Consider the following 17,242-nt stretch of genomic DNA (forward strand, 5'->3'; position numbering starts at 1 on the left):
CGGAAAACATGACGAGCAAACAACATGACAAACAGTGAACCGCCAAAGAGCAACAGAACCGGTGCGCTTAAATACTGAAACAACTAATGAGACAGGTGCGCAACTAGCGACAACAGGAAACAAAAACACACATGGATAATAAAGTGACATACAAGTGACAGAACCAAAATGGACAGGGACGGTGATCACAAAGTAAAGGACAACCAAGGCTGAGTGGAAAATAGATACAAAACCCACACATAACCATCATAAGAGAAAAACACTCACTCATCTTCAACCGCTTACTCCAATTAAGGGTCACGGGGGCTGGAGCCTATCCCAGCAGTCACAGGACGTGAGGGGGGTACACCCTGCACAGGACACCAGTCTGTTGCAGGACCATATATAGACACACAAACACGTCCACACCCGCACACACACCTACAGACAATTTAAAGTTTCCAACTCACCTAACCTGCATGTCTTTGGATGTGGGAGGAAGCCGGAGCACCCGGAGGAAACACACACAAACACGGGGAGAACATGCAAACTCCACACAGGAATGTCACAGGTGGGAATCAATCCTATGCCCTTCTTGCTGTGAGGCAACAGTGCTAACCACTAAGCCACTGTGCTGCCCATAAGATAAATAACCACACAATAAATAAATATCAACTAAGAGGTGAGTGCAGCAGAAATAAACATGAATAGGAACAACTAAGAAAGCAATAACACTGTGATCAAACCTAAATGACAATCAGTACAAAATAGTAACAAAAATCAAAATCCAGACCACCAAGAAACCCCAAGGGGAACTACGAATAATAACCGCGCATACAGAACTGAACGAACACAAGACACAGCAGGGGGCAGCACACAACCACAGACCAAAGAGGAGGGACGGACACCAGACAGGCACCCATGCACCGGACGCAGGGGGTCGATCGGCACCCACGCCCCAAGACACGGAATAACAGAGGGCAGGTACACAACACACCCACACACACACCGGATGCAGGGAGACGAACGGCAAAACCACACACACACGCACTCATCCATAAGACACAAAAGAAGGAAACCACACACAAACAGGTGCACACGACGGACAAGGGGAGACACGCCCACTCACGGGGAGCGAGGATCAAGGCACACATGGCAGACACGAGGAAACACCCACACCAGAGAACAGAAAACAATGACAAACGATAAACCCCAAAATAAGACTCAAACAACACGGCCAAACAGGCCGATAGGTGGAACCGCCATGCATTGATCAGTTTTAGCTCAATTTTTTGTTTCTTCTTCAAAAGTGTTCCAAAGAAAAATCTGTTTTTTTTTTTGTTTTTTTTTTTACTGCTCTGTAATGATTCATCTCTTCATCAGCAACATCAACTCATCCAAAAAAAATGGTTCAATACAAAATTATTTGATTATATATTTCCAATAAAACATAAGCTCTTAAATTTTAAATTCCACAAAAAAAATGACTAAAAACGATTCAACAAAACAACAGTGTGAGAGGAGTTGAAGAGTTTTGTTTTCTAGATACAAAAGAAATGGAATGACCTTATCAACTGATGATTATGTAAGTGTGTGTGGTTATTGTTCAGTGTTTGACTCTGTGAACTTTCATGTGTGTGTGTGTGTGTGTGTGTGTGTGTGTGTGTGTGTGTGTGTGTGTGTGTGTGTGTGTGTGTGTGTGTGTGTGTGTGTGTGTGTGTGTGTGTGTGTGTGTGTGAGAGTTTCAGTATGTGTAGTTCTGCTCCTACCTCCACCAGATGTGGTGTTGGGTTGAATCCACACAGATTACACACGTGGCTGTGACACTGTGTGCAGGTATTGTAATTTGGCGGGTCGGCGCTGCCGATATTCAGCTCTGTTTTACAGAGAGGACAGTTCACTTTTGGCTTCTCGGACTCTGGAGCAACCACAGGGGCCACCATGGGCTCCTGCTTCTGTAGGGCTTTTTGGGGTTGCTGGGATGTTTGTTGATATTGTTGTCCTTGTTGTTGTGGCCTTTTTTGATGATGTGCGAGGGGCTGCTGTTGGGGCACCCCTACTTGTTGGTGGGGCATGGGAGGCTGCTGTTGTTTCTGGGAGGGTGGATGAGGGCCACCCATTTGGTGAGCTCCTATTTGGCTTGAAACATGTTGTGAAACCCCCATTTGGCTTTGTAGATGTGAGCCCCCCATTTGGCTTGGTACTTGAGCATCCCCCATTTGGCTCTGTGCATTAGGGCCCCCCATTTGACTTGGTGTGCGAGTGCTCCCCATTTGCGTTGGAGGATGGGTGCCTGCCATTCCAAACAGTTTGGTGCCAGGTGCCCCTTGTTGTTGCTGCTGCCTGCTGTCAGGAGTTGCATTACTGAAGACCACCTTGCCTTTTGCAGTACTTGGCTGTGTAGAGGCTGTGGACAGGGGCTCTACATTTATAAGAGTACTAGCCTGGTTGAGCAGCGATGCTCCAAAGCCAAAGAGTTTTGTCAGACCATCCTGAGCTGGTGGAAGGCCATGACTCTGAGGCTTGTGGGCTGGAGATGAGCCAGCGCTTCTGGTCTGCTCATGATGCCATGTTGTAGACTGGTGCATTGGAGACCCACGACCCAGCTCAGGCTGGGAAGGCGCCTTCGTCAAGCCAGGAAGGGGTACAGCACCAGGATGAGGAATCCGTGGGCCTCCAGGCTGAGTGGCACCTCCTCCAGGACCTCCAACTGCTCCTTGAATTCCAGGACTTTTCTGTGAATATTGGTCAGACCTCATCCCCTGCTGAGAAGGCCCTGTCTGCCGCTGGAGGCCTCCAGGACCTGGATGTCTCTGAAGGTCCGGAGAAGAGTGAGGCTGGGCCTGGAACGCAGGTTGTGACTGAGGGTACTGTTGGGGATGAGGCTGAAGGCCTATGGGTGCATGAGGCTGAGTCTGAAGCCCTGGCTGTGATGGAGGGTACTGCTCTGGCTGGGACTGTGGATAGTGTTGAGACTGGATGTATGACTGAGACTTGGAGTAGGGTTGAGCTTGACTGTAGGGTTGAGCTTGTGGTTGCTGTTGTTGCTGCTGCAGGGTGGGCTGACTCTGTGCCAAATGTACGGGCTGCACTTTTGCTGCCGGTTGTGCTGGCTGAGGTGCAGGCTGCTGAGGCTGGACAATGGGTTTAGCTTGGTGGGATGGAGAGTGGATCTGCTGTTGGCTCTTTGAGCGAGGTGTGGTCATGTCAATGCCAAGAGCCCTCTGCATCTGACAGTTCAGACACAACCATTCCTGCACCTGCACAGACAAAACAGATTCACTGTTACTTCTGGTTGCCGTTCTAGGCGACATCTTGTGTCAAGCAAATTGGACCACAACAAAACTTTGCAATAAAATGAAAGCATTAAAAAAAAGGCAATAGGTGGACTTCTGTTCAGGTAAAGCAGTTGACATGAAAGACACAAAAACAAGACGATGATTCACTCATCTCTTCCCTTCCAGGCTCTGATTGCCATTGATTAATTTAAATATCATTGCTGACTCAGGCTGAATGCATTCATTAATCTTCAAACCTGCAGATGGGAGCGTGCATTCGGATGGTTAGACACAGTGTACGGCTCATGTTTCGTCCTGCGGAAAACAGAAGTGCAGAGAATAGTTCTAATCATCCAGAAGCAGATGGAGAGGCAGGGAGGGAGAGGAAGGTAAATCAACCACAAATTGACTGCAGCGCTGAATGATTGCCGAGTTGAAACCCCAACCCAAGTCAAAGGCATGAAAACTCTCACAGACACACGACCGCACGTATGTACAGCACCTACATGCAAGATCGTCAACGCAAAGATGTCAAATGTGAAACGAAGGCAGAACAGCCCGTCACATCTAAGAATAAGAAAACATCACCCGTCTTCCTCTGATGCTCCCTCGTGTCTGGACACTTCGCTTCGCACTCTAATTTCTCCCGACTACGACTCGTCTTTGAACTGTCAACCTGCTCTCCTCATGTCTTTTCTACTGGATCCTTGCATCCGTCACGGCAAGCCAGCAACCATAAATAGAGCCATATTTAGCTGCACTGCAATCAGAGCAAAGCTGGCAAAAATCTCTGCACGTTTCATGCATTTCTCCCACCCCTTTTCCTACCCACAATGCAACGCGAGGTACTACAAGACAAGGTGGTTTGCTGAATTTGAGTGGAAGCTGTTGAAAGCATGGAGAGAAACGGGGGGGGTTGGCAGGATGATGGCTGCATCAGCCACATACCCTAAATAAGCAGGCGCTCCTGCTGTGCTTTGCTCTCTGCCATTTCCTACTTGATAGTATTACTGATCCAATATTGTGTTAACGCCGCGACGATAACCGGTGCTAAACCCTCACAACCTCCGTTCCACCTTAACATATTTTCCCATCTTTCATTCCCATGTTTTCTCCATGTCAGTTTTTCTTGTTCTCTGCCTTTGATGCCTTCTTTTCCACGTCTCTCCAATCAGGTTGGAAATGTACATCTCATTCCTTGAATAGCTGAAGAAGATTTGCAAGTATAATTTTGCTCTTCCCACGTTGTGCTGACATAATTATATCTGATGAAGATGGCGAGAAGATGGAAACAAGGAAAACAGGGGGAGTTGATTTTTTTATGTGTCCCCATCTGTTTAATAACCAACATCACTTGAAGGAATGAGGGAGGATGGGAGTGAATAAAGAGGAGTGATGAAGAGGGAGGAATGAAGGAAAAGAGGAAAAGGAGTCAGCAGTTTTTTTCTAATCCAGGCCGCCGTTCAGCTCTGGTCATGTCGAGTTTATCAACGGCAGCCCAGAATATCCACACCTGCTTGACTGAGGTTAAACGTGGTGGATTTTTTTTTTACATACTACCTGAGTACTCTGTGTACATCATTACTCATAATACCATGTGGAGTGTGAACCGAAAATAGTTGGGACGTTCCACTTGGTTTTTCTGTCTACATGTGGTTTCTCATTCACATATGTTTCAGGAATACAGCTGTCCTAAGATCAGCAAGGCTTAGCAGACTGTCAGTGACACAAACTGCAACTGTCAGTCATTTTTGTTCATCACGTTATTGCTCGAATACTCAGGCGCTGCATCCCAATAAGTCAAGTGCGCAACCCGACTGCATGTATTCAAACTCTGAGCCTCACTCTCATTTGGCTACCAAACACAGACCAAAGCCAGGTGTTATGGCTTTAATTGTATTTAAAGGACATGCTGCACGTTATTTAACATCCCGGTTAACAACACAACAACAAAGTATTCTTGACTGTAAGTCTATCCGTACACATGCGGTAATAATGAGTGGTCAGTGACTACGTTTACATACCGTTAATATTCGGGTCAAGGTCAATATTCCAGTTTCTGAATCATTAGGAATAACCCGTTTACATGCTTAAGCAGACAGAGTTACTCCTGTATACATGGTCACTGGTATCATTTGGAATATCCCCATCTAAACAGCGACGCACGTCTTCCACCGCTGCTTGATTTGGTCTGGCGTTCATGCAAATCCTGCTTCATGTAATCCTGCTTCGTGTAAAACCCCTCACTACACACTTTTCTCAAACAGGCATGAACATTTTCTCATTTTTCTCTCTTCCACATCAACCATTTTCCGGCAGATTTCACTTTTAACAAGAGATTTTGTCGTGGAAAGCCGCGCGGTGGCTTTGTGCGTAACGACCGATTCGCTGTTCGAGCGAGACAAAGAACGCCTCCGTTTCGGCGTGTTAGAGGACAAGTTGCAACATGCCTATCTTGGCTTTCAATGCTTACCAGTCGAGTGAGTTATAAGAGAAATTGTGGAGAGCTGGGCATGTCCGAACTTGTCCTCTGACACGCCGAAACGGAGGCGTTCTTTGTCTCGCTCAAACAGCGAATCGGTCGTGATGCACAAAGCCTCTGTGCGGCTTTCCATGACAAAATCTCTTGTTAAAAGTGAAATCTGCCGGAAAATGGTTGATGTCCAGCTCTTGTGATAACCAGAGAAAGTGCACACGACGGTCCCAGCTCCACACAGCCATCCGTTCAGAAATAATCTGGTGGTTTGTGCCTGTCGTCACCACTCGGAGCGCAGCGCGCCGAGCGCCATTGTGGGCCGTCCTTAAAGCTGTAGTAATAGTGCTTATTCTCTGTGAAGCCCGTAAAATTTTCACTGAAAGCCAGATAAATTTTTCGAATGGTTTCCAGGTGCCAGTCTCTAACAGCTTCTGAAAAAATTCTGATGGAAAAAAACCCCAAATCATTCCGCCATTTCCAGACAATGAAAATCCGACGACAGGGCGGGACCACTCCTTCCACAAGGCGTGCTCACAGGTGAATGACGTCACCGACAGGCGTGGAAAAACTCACGCATGCGCACGAGGGTTCAAGCTTGTCTGACGTGAAAACATATGAATCAAATCCATATAGTTTAAAAAAAAATAAAAACGTACGATACTTTATGGACAGACCTCGTAGTTGCCGTACTCAAAAGACTAAGATTCCTTGTGGATAGGACATGCGCAGAACACAAAATAATGTTCCTTTCTATGGGGATATCCCAATGCGTGTTTATATGACCTGATATTTGGGTTAGAAAAGGAGTAACCCAGGGGTCTTATTCGGGTTTTTAAAAACCAGAATATGAGCATATTCGGGTTTTTGCGGGTGTTTACATGGCCGTGCGCAACCGGGTTATTGCTAATATTCCAGTTATGAAAGGGTTATGAAAGGGTTATTGGCTGCATGTAAACGTAGTCACTGATGTATTTTACTGCTAAATATCCTTCTCGCACATTCCCACATGCATGTCCAGAAAAGGTCTTACTCTGCATTTCTCACCGTGTGACGTACATTTTAGGAAAAGCAGAAACAACCCGATGGCCGACAGACACAGTAAAATGAACACTGCTACATCCAATAATGAAGCTTCTGAGCTTTTATTTGAAAGTGATGGCTTGGATTTAGAGGCTGTAGAGAGAGAGGAGATGACACACTTCACCCCGAAACTCTTAATTTTTCCAGAGTCTGCCGGATTTTGGAACCTAATGTGGGGTGACGTTGCTATTTGTCACAGGATGCTATTTTACTGCCGCAAGAAATGCGCAGGTGTAATGTCTCCACGACGCTCTTTTTACAGGCTGCCTGAACATGCTGATGTATTTCTTACATTGGAAAAAGTCATAATATGTTATTTTCAGGAGATAATGGACTTTCTGTCTAACATCCCAGAAATGTGAGAGAACTTAATGAGCTGACAGCGGAGCTCCAGTACGACATTATTCTCCGGCCGGCAATTGTGCGCGATCTGTCCATGAGGACTTATAGTGGGCCTGGACATTGTTCTCTGGCTGGTGACTGCACATGATCTGTGCATGAGGACTTTTTTGGTGGAGTGGACTTTACATATTTAATCTTGGAAATCATTCTTCAAGTGGGTGAGTGCCCTGTTCAGGTTTTTTCCTTTTGTAATTTGTTTTCCTCAATGGACTTGGTAGGCTTTATTTATACATTACTTTACTTTGAGAGAGACTGTTGGACTTTGGATCTTGATGTGTGCGGAGCAGCACGCTGTTTGAACGTGCGCATACATGTGTACCTCTCAGCTTTTTAGTTTTTTCTCAGTTATATTGATGACAACACTTATAAGCATTCACAAAGCTGACCACCTAGCAGAGACTGTTTTTAACAGGCAGCATTCATGATGAACATGCAGACACACTAAGTCTGCATCAAAATTCATAGTTATCACTTAAAAATGAGTCATCATAACACACATTACACTTATGTAAACTATACAATTAATCTGTGGCACCATTCTTAACATTAACAGCTACATTCCATTCAAACGCATGCTGGGACATTTTCCTCAAAGCTATGTAAACACTGTTGGAAACACTCGGAAAAATGAGAATTCACAAGTACTTTGTTTTTGGCAGTCTCCATGGCTGTTTTTTGCAAATGCCATATACTTTGAAGCTGGTCACAGAAGTGCACAAAGTAATCCGGTTTCATAAAGCAGTCGAATCTACTTTAGTCAAATAAACTCACTTTGTTGACTAGTTTTTTGACATTAGTTGTTGCAAAAAGTACTTAGTTGGCTGAAGTTTCACATTACCCGACTAAACGTTTTAGCCTGGTACAGAGGAGGCTAACCTTATTTTAGTCAACAAAACTTCAATGTCTTACCTCAAAAATGGCAGCTATCACATTGGTGTGTGCACTGAACTGACAGGGGGCGTGTCCGCCAACAGCCGCAGCTTTTCCACAGCAGCTGCACGATGTGGTTACACATGCTCCAGCTGCTCGCACTGTGTTCCTGCTGCAATGGTTTCGTGCACACTCAAGCACAAAACTGTCGAGCAGGATCGTTCATGCCTGTCCCACCACGTGTCCCTCCCGACGTCGGCTCAGTGTTTTTGTGGTTCGCTCATATGAGCTGTTTTGCTGTGAACACACTGCATTTAATCTATTATTAAACTCAATTGGCTTTGCTCAAAATGTAAATGAGTCCACCCACCACTTTAATCATATCTTAGATCTTGTTCTGACTTATGGTATGGAAATTGAAGACTTAACAGTATTCCCTGAAAACTCCCTTCTGTCTGATCATTTCTTAATAACATTTACATTTACTCTGATGGACTACCCAGCAGTGGGGAATAAGTTTCATTACACTAGAAGTCTTTCAGAAAGCGCTGTAACTAGGTTTAAGGATATGATTCCTTCTTTATGTTCTCTAATGCCATATACCAACACAGTGCAGAGTAGCTACCTAAACTCTGTAAGTGAGATAGAGTATCTCGTCAATAGTTTTACATCCTCATTGAAGACAACTTTGGATGCTGTAGCTCCTCTAAAAAAGAGAGCTTTAAATCAGAAGTGCCTGACTCCGTGGTATAACTCACAAACCCGTAGCTTAAAGCAGATAACCCGTACATTGGAGAGGAAATGGCGTCTCACTAATTTAGAAGATCTTCACTTAGCCTGGAAAAAGAGTCTGTTGCTCTATAAAAAAGCCCTCGGTAAAGCTAGGACATCTTAATACTCATCACTAATTGAAGAAAATAAGAACAACCCCAGGTTTCTTTTCAGCACTGTAGCCAGGCTGACAAAGAGTCAGAGCTCTATTGAGCTGAGTATTCCTTTAACTTTAACTAGTAATGACTTCATGACTTTCTTTGCTAATAAAATTTTAACTATTAGAGAAACAATTACTCATAACCATCCCAAAGACGTATCGTTATCTTTGGCTGCTTTCAGTGATGCCGGTATTTGGTTAGACTCTTTCTCTCAGATTGTTCTGTCTGAGTTATTTTCATTAGTTACTTCATCCAAACCATCAACATGTCTATTAGACCCCATTCCTACCAGGCTGCTCAAGGAAGCCCTACCATTAATTAATGCTTTGATCTTAAATATGATCAATCTATCTTTATTAGTTGGCTATGTACCACAGGCTTTTAAGGTGGCAGTAATTAAACCATTACTTAAAAAGCCATCACTTGACCCAGCTATCTTAGCTAATTATAGGCCAATCTCCAACCTTCCTTTTCTCTCAAACATTCTTGAAAGGGTAGTTGTAAAACAGCTAACTGATCATCTGCAGAGGAATGGTCTATTTGAAGAGTTTCAGTCAGGTTTTAGAATTCATCATAGCACAGAAACAGCATTAGTGAAGGTTACAAATGATCTTCTTATGGCCTCGGACAGTGGACTCATCTCTGTGCTTGTTCTGTTAGACCTCAGTGCTGCTTTTGATACTGTTGACCATAAAATTTTATTACAGAGATTAGAGCATGCCATAGGTATTAAAGGCACTGCGCTGCGGTGGTTTGAATCATATTTATCTAATAGATTACAATTTGTTCATGTAAATGGGGAATCTTCTTCACAGACTAAGGTTAATTATGGAGTTCCACAAGGTTCTGTGCTAGGACCAATTTTATTCACTTTATACATGTTTCCCTTAGGCAGTATTATTAGACGGCATTGCTTAAATTTTCATTGTTACGCAAATGATACCCAGCTTTATCTATCCATGAAGCCAGAGGACACACCAATTAGCTAAACTGCAGGATTGTCTTACAGACATAAAGACATGGATGACCTCTAATTTCCTGCTTTTAAACTCAGATAAAACTGAAGTTATTGTACTTGGCCCCACAAATCTTAGAAACATGGTGTCTAACCAGATCCTTACTCTGGATGGCATTACCCTGACCTCTAGTAATACTGTGAGAAATCTTGGAGTCATTTTTGATCAGGATATGTCATTCAAAGTGCATATTAAACAAATATGTAGGACTGCTTTTTTGCATTTATGCAATATCTCTAAAATTAGAAAGGTCTTGTCTTAGAGTGATGCTGAAAAACTAATTCATGCATTTATTTCCTCTAGGCTGGACTATTGTAATTCATTATTATCAGGTTGTCCTAAAAGTTCCCTGAAAAGCCTTCAGTTAATTCAAAATGCTGCAGCTAGAGTACTAACGGGGACTAGAAGGAGAGAGCATATCTCACCCATATTGGCCTGTCTTCATTGGCTTCCTGTTAATTCTAGAATAGAATTTTAAATTCTGCTTCTTACTTATAAGGTTTTGAATAATCAGGTCCCATCTTATCTTAGGGACCTCATAGTATCATATCACCCCAATAGAGCGCTTCGCTCTCAGACTGCAGGCTTACTTGTAGTTCCTAGGGTTTGTAAGAGTAGAATGGGAGGCAGAGCCTTCAGCTTTCAGGCTCCTCTCCTGTGGAACCAGCTCCCAATTCGGATCAGGGAGACAGACACCCTCTCTACTTTTAAGATTAGGCTTAAAACTTTCCTTTTTGCTAAAGCTTATAGTTAGGGCTGGATCAGGTGACCCTGAACCATCCCTTAGTTATGCTGCTATAGACTTAGACTGCTGGGGGGTTGAATGAATGAATGAATGAATGAATGAAAACTATTTATTTCGAACATTTGATACAACAATTACAAGATAGATCAGTAAAGACAACAACAAAAAAGTTCCTACTGTGTACCCAACATGTCCGAAAAGGGGTAGGGTGAAGCATCAGCTTATTTATCCCTACCCCTTCTTCCCCACAACCAGTAATACCCTTTGCCACATATACACATAGATTCCTACACACCTAAACCGATATATATATATATATATATATATATATATATCCATCAACATACATACACAAACATAAATATACACCTACACATACCTACTTACATACAAAATACTATATATTTACAAGCCGAAGCAAAAAACAAAAACACCCTAACCCTCATTACCCTTCCTCCTCCCTATACCTAGAAACAAACATATTTTTGTACCGCTGTTTGAACTGGTTCATGCTTGGACATTGCTTGAGCCCCACTCCCAATCTGTTCCACATCCTCACCCCACAGACAGAAATACAGAAACCTTTTAATGTTGTTCGTGCCCACTGATGCTTTAAATTAAATTTCTCCCTCAGACTGCAATCCCCTGATCTGTTAAAAAACATATTTTTAATATTTGCTGGAAGTAAATTGTTTATTGCTTTATACACGATTTGTACTGTTTGAAAATGAACCAAGTCTGTGAATTTTAAGAATTTGGATTGTAAAAATAGTGGATTTGTATGATCTCTATAGCCAGTATTATGAATAATTCTTATAGCTCTTTTCTGCATTACTGATAGTGATTGTGTTGTACCTTTATAAGTATTACCCCATACCTCTGCACAGTACTGTAAATATGGTAAAACCAGTGAGCAGTAAAGAATGCGGAGTGAGTTGTGGTCCAGAATATGTTTCGCTTTGTTTAGAACTGAAATGCTTGTTGACAGTTTACTTTGTATATCTTTTATATGAGTCTTCCAGTTTATCCTATCATCTATTATCACCCCCAGAAACTTATTTTCATGTACCCTTTCAATATCTACCCCCTCGACTTGTAACTGAACCTGTATGTCTGTATTACAATAGCCAAATAACATGTATTTTGTTTTACTTAAGTTTAATGATAATTTGTTTCTGTCAAACCATATTTTCAATTTTCCCATTTCTATACTGATCCTCCTCAGTAACTCCTGCAAATCCCCCCCCTGAACAAAAAATGCTTGTGTCATCTGCAAATAATACTAATTTTAATATTTTGGAAACATTGACAATATCATATATATAAATTAGAAACAGTTTTGGACCCAATACTGACCCCTGTGGGACGCCACAAGCATTGTCCAAGCATGATGATCTATATTCCCCCAACTTCACAAACTGTTTTCTGTTACTTAAGTAGCTTCTCACCCAGTGCAACACCAACCCCCTAATCCCATACTGTTCAACTTTACTGATTAATATGTCATGATTGATTGTATCAAAAGCCTTTTTAAGGTCTATAAATATTCCAACTGAATGTAATTTGTGGTCCCATGGGGGTTCCCATGATGCACTGAGTGTTTCTTTCTCTTTTTGCTCTGTATGCACCACTCTGCATTTAATCATTAGTGATTGATCTCTGCTCCCCTCCACAGCATGTCTTTTTCCTGGTTCTCTCCCTCAGCCCCAACCAGTCCCAGCAGAAGACTGCCCCTCCCTCAGCCTGGTTCTGCTGGAGGTTTCTTCCTGTTAAAAGGGAGTTTTTCCTTCCCACTGTCGCCAAGTGCTTGCTCACAGGGGGTCGTTTTGACCGTTGGGGTTTTTACGTAATTATTGTATGGCCTTGCCTTACAATATAAAGCGCCTTGGGGCAACTGTTTGTTGTGATTTGGCGCTATATAAATAAAATTGATTGATTGATTGATTATTTGTACTATGTGTGAAGGGGCCCTAAGCAGTCTGTAGGGCCAAAGTCTGTAAGTCTGTAAGGTCAAAGAAGTCTAGTTTTGTCTCAACTGACCATGGACACGTTTCCAGTATACACAATCTTTCTCCAGGTTGTCCTTAGCATACTTCATTCTGGATTGAAGGTGTCTTTTCTGGAGAAGTGAAGGTTTTCTTGGTCTGCATCCTCACACTCTTTTTCTGTCCAGGGCTCTTGTGCTTGTCTTCTTTGAGACAATTCCTGACTTGGTCAAGTCATTCACTGGTGTCTTGGCAGCTGTTCTGGGGTCTTTAGACATGTCTCTCACTATTTTTCTTTCCAGAGTCTTTGAAATATTAGTCTTCCTACCTCTGCCAGGCTTGTTCTGTACTTTCTTGATGACACTTCCTGCAGTTCTTGACACTTGGAAATGCTGTGATAACTCTTTCTCCTGCTTTCTGAGCATCAACACTTCTTTTTCTCAAATCTAAACTTATTTCTTTTGATGCTATCTCAAGTGACAGCTCATACTCTTAGGGTACTGTCTCACTGGGCTGCAACAGCTTGCAAACAGCATTTGCAAGTGATTTGGTGAGATTTCGTGTGACATTCACTGGGTCACAACATCCTCTCACATGATTCACAGGGTGTCACTCGCATGTCGTCTGAAGCTGGCGGGCAGACAGAGGTCCTCACCAAATACTTACAGAGCTGTTGCATGCATTGCAAAGCCCTCTGAATGTAATCTCTGCAACTCATAATGTGTGAAAACTGTGAGAGAACTTTGTAAGAGGTTGATGACAGATGAAACTACATTGTGAGTGACTGGATCAGAATCAGCACCTTTAAATCTGAGGCCATGGTTCTCAGCAGGAAACCGATAGATTGCTACTCTGGGTAGGGAATGTGGTCTTGCCCGAAGTAAAGGAGTTCAAGTACTTCAGGGTCTTGTTCACAAGTGAGGGAACAATGGAGCATGAGATTTGCCGGAAAATCGGTGCAGCAGGGGCGGTGTTGCATTCATTCTACCGTACTGTTGTGATGAAAAGGCAAAGCTCCAAATCTACTGATCATTCTTTGTTCCTACTCCCACCTATGGTCATGAGGGTTGGGTCATGACCGAAAGAACTAGTTTGCGGGTAGAAGTGGCCCAAATGGGCTTCATTAGGAAGGTGGCTGGTGTCTTCCTTAGAGATAGGGTGAGAAGCTTAGTCATCTGTGGGGAGTATGAGTCTCCTTCACTGGTTGGTTGGTTTTTACAAATAAATATGTATTTGTAAATTTGTCATTTTTTTTCATTTGTAAAACAAAGGCATTTGCAAAACTGAAAATTCTGTTTGTGAAGTGTAATTCACGACCAAGGTTGGTCGCTATTCACACTGCCATCCAGTAGATGGCAGTGTTCTTGCATTTTGACGGGGGGGAGAAGAGATTGAAAGAGACTCATTTGTATTTCCCGTAATGCCTTTTGGTGTGTGTGTGTCTGTTAAAGGTCAAACCTTCAACATTAGTGGATTACTTTAAAAGATATGTGCAATATTTTCACTTTGTAAAAATGACAGAGTTATCGTTAATGTCGATAAACTGTCCGGAATTAGTTGTTTATAAGTGAAACCACAAGGAGGCGCTTTGTGTTTCATGTCTCCTGGCCACTGTCTGTCTCATAAATGACAATGACACTTTTTTCGTGGCAACAGCAGTCTGCTGGGGGAGGACTGAGCTCACAGCGGTCTGACTATTGCAAAACACGCAACAGATTGGGACTAACATACATGATTTTGACTAGGGATGGGTACTGATAAGATTTTATCAATATCAATACAATTATTGATTCCATTTATCAATCCAATTCCTTATCAATTCCCTTATCGATACCTCTTGTGAGTCTTCTGTGTACTACATGTAGGCTTTACAGGTTTTCTATGTCAACAACATTTTAGTGAGTCTTACAGTAAATAAATATGAAAGTGGTCACTGGATCCTTGATCTCTGGACATAAATAGAAATAAACAAAATCTGTAGTTTTTATCAAAAGCATTTCCTTTCAGACATTAATGGCATGATTGTCTCTCCATACATCTGAGCTGAACTTAGATGGCTGCTGGAGTCTGTAGGTCTGTGGCCATACGACGCAGGACATCTCATTTTGGGAGGGGAAAAAACATTTTGACCGATTGCAGTTTATTGTTTGTTTTACAATGATTGGAAAGACGTTTCATTTGATTTAAACAGCAATTTGCTTTGAAGTTATAAATTCCGAGCAGAATCGACTCAGCAGAGAGCGGTGCAGTGTTTGGAGCAACGGAACAGAGGACAATTCTCGTTTCTTTCTTGCAACAAGACAGGAGTCCCAGTTAGTCACTTTAATCTGCATAAAAGTGACTCATGATTGACATATTTTAATGGCTTTGAGACGGGTTAAGAAGCGGAGTTGCCGCTTCTGAAGAGGAGTGAAACAATGAACCAATGAAGCAGCAGATTGAAGCACTGCTTCATTGGTTCAAGGTTCAAAGCAAAGCCGCGCTGCAGAAATGGTTGATGACAGACCCACTGCAGGGTCTGTAATCAGTGCACAGAAGTTATCATTTTCCCGACAAACACCCTCAAAACAATGGACGCTCTGAAAGACCGATAAGGGAATCGTTAAGCAAAAAGGCTACTGATGTCAGTGGATTGAGTCATTTCTTAACGATACCTGAAAAGAACCAGTTCCCAATACCCAACCCTAATTTTGACCATTACATTTCACTCACTATGCCAGCAAGAACATGTTAGCGGACTGAAAGTTATCAGAACTAAATTTAGTGGAAGCTAACTGGTCCATTGAGTATTTTGAAAATTAGCTGAAAAACTAATCTGCTAACAAAAAAGTTAGCTTTGCTAATATCATCTCTCATCTCTCATCTTCAACCGCTTATCTGGGATCGGGCCGCAGGGTAACAGCTTTAGTAGGGGACATATAAACCCCAGACTTCCTCTAGTAGGGAAGTCTGGGGTTTATATATGTGTGTGTGTGTGTGTGTGTGTGTGTGTGTGTGTGTGTGTGTATAGCTCCATAAAACGTATAACAACAACAAAACCAAAACCAAATTTTCATTCCACCAGAAATAGTTGTTCTAAATGTTGAAACCTTATACTTGTATTATGCAGGTTCACATTTGAGCGTAAGAGAGGAAGGAGTAGAAGCTCCTCAGAGTGGAGATCACTGTGACTGTAATAGAATCTGTCATTAATTAGCCTGGAGGCTCAAACAGGCGAGCAGGTGGAAGAACCAAAATTCAATTAAAGACCTAAACCCCTCAGAGGAACATGAAGTTCTTCTTGTGCTGCCTTCATCTATATCCTACATCCCTCCGTCATTCATGTTTTGTACTACTAACAAGTGTTTGAGAGGAACATGATTGTCAGAATAAAGATGAATCAACATTATATTTAGCGAGGTATATTTAAATGTTCTCTACAGTAAACTTCATCAAGAACATGAAGAGTGTGTTAGTAAAGCAGCCAGAGGTTTTCAACAGGAAAGACATTGTTGGATGTCACACTGGCACTAGGGGGTGCTGTCTTACATTTGGCACAGTGCTCACAGTTGTTTAAATGAGTGTATTTGGGCATGTTGGTCTGATATTCAGGTGTGGTCAGGCGCAGTCACAGTCAATCAATTCAATCAATTTTATTTATATAGCGCCAAATCACAACAAACAGTTGCCCCAAGGCGCTTCATATTGCAAGGCAAAGCCATACAATAACTACAGAAAAACCCCAACTGTCAAAACGACCCCCTGTGAGCAAGCACTTGGCGACAGTGGGAAGGAAAAACTCCCTTTTAACAGGAAGAAACCTCCAGCAGAACCAGGCTCAGGGAGGGGAAGTCTTCTGCTGGGACTGGTTGGGGCTGAGGGAGAGAACCAGGAAAAAGACGTGTGGAGGGGAGCAGAGATCAATCACTAATGATTAAATGCAGAGTGGTGCATACAGGGCAAAAAGAGAAAGAAACACTCAGTGCATCATGGGAACCCCCCAGCAGTCTAAGTCTATAGCAGCATAACTAAGGGATGGTTCAGGGTCACCTGATCCAGCCCTAACTATAAGCTTTAGCAAAAAGGAAAGTTTTAAGCCTAATCTTAAAAGTAGAGAGGGTGTCTGTCTCCCTGATCCGAATTGGGAGCTGGTTCCTCAGGAGAGGAGCCTGAAAGCTGAAGGCTCTGCCTCCCATTCTACTCTTACAAACCCTAAGAACTACAAGTAAGCCTGCAGTCTGAGAGCGAAGCGCTCTATTGGGGTGATATGGTACTATGAGGTCCCTAAGATAAGATGGGACCTGATTATTCAAAACCTTATAAGTAAGAAGAAGAATTTTAAATTCTATTCTAGAATTAACAGGAAGCCAATGAAGAGAGGCCAATATGGGTGAGATATGCTCTCTCCTTCTAGTCCCTGTTAGTACTCTAGCTGCAGCATTTTGAATTAACTGAAGGCTTTTCAGGGAACTTTTAGGACAACCTGATAATAATGAATTA

General features: G+C 42.7%; 1 protein-coding gene across 1 annotated transcript in view; it reads right to left on the reverse strand.

Moving 5' to 3' along the window:
• Positions 1 to 17,242, reverse strand: part of LOC117511827 (protein bassoon-like) — a 648,753-nt gene that overhangs the window by 244,876 nt on the left and 386,635 nt on the right. The window contains 1 exon segment of the mRNA XM_034171736.1: positions 1,749 to 3,239. Within this exon segment, the coding sequence (XP_034027627.1) occupies positions 1,749 to 3,239 (1,491 nt within the window).

Source organism: Thalassophryne amazonica, chromosome 6 (genome assembly GCF_902500255.1).
Source record: "Thalassophryne amazonica chromosome 6, fThaAma1.1, whole genome shotgun sequence".
Classification (NCBI taxonomy): domain Eukaryota; kingdom Metazoa; phylum Chordata; class Actinopteri; order Batrachoidiformes; family Batrachoididae; genus Thalassophryne; species Thalassophryne amazonica.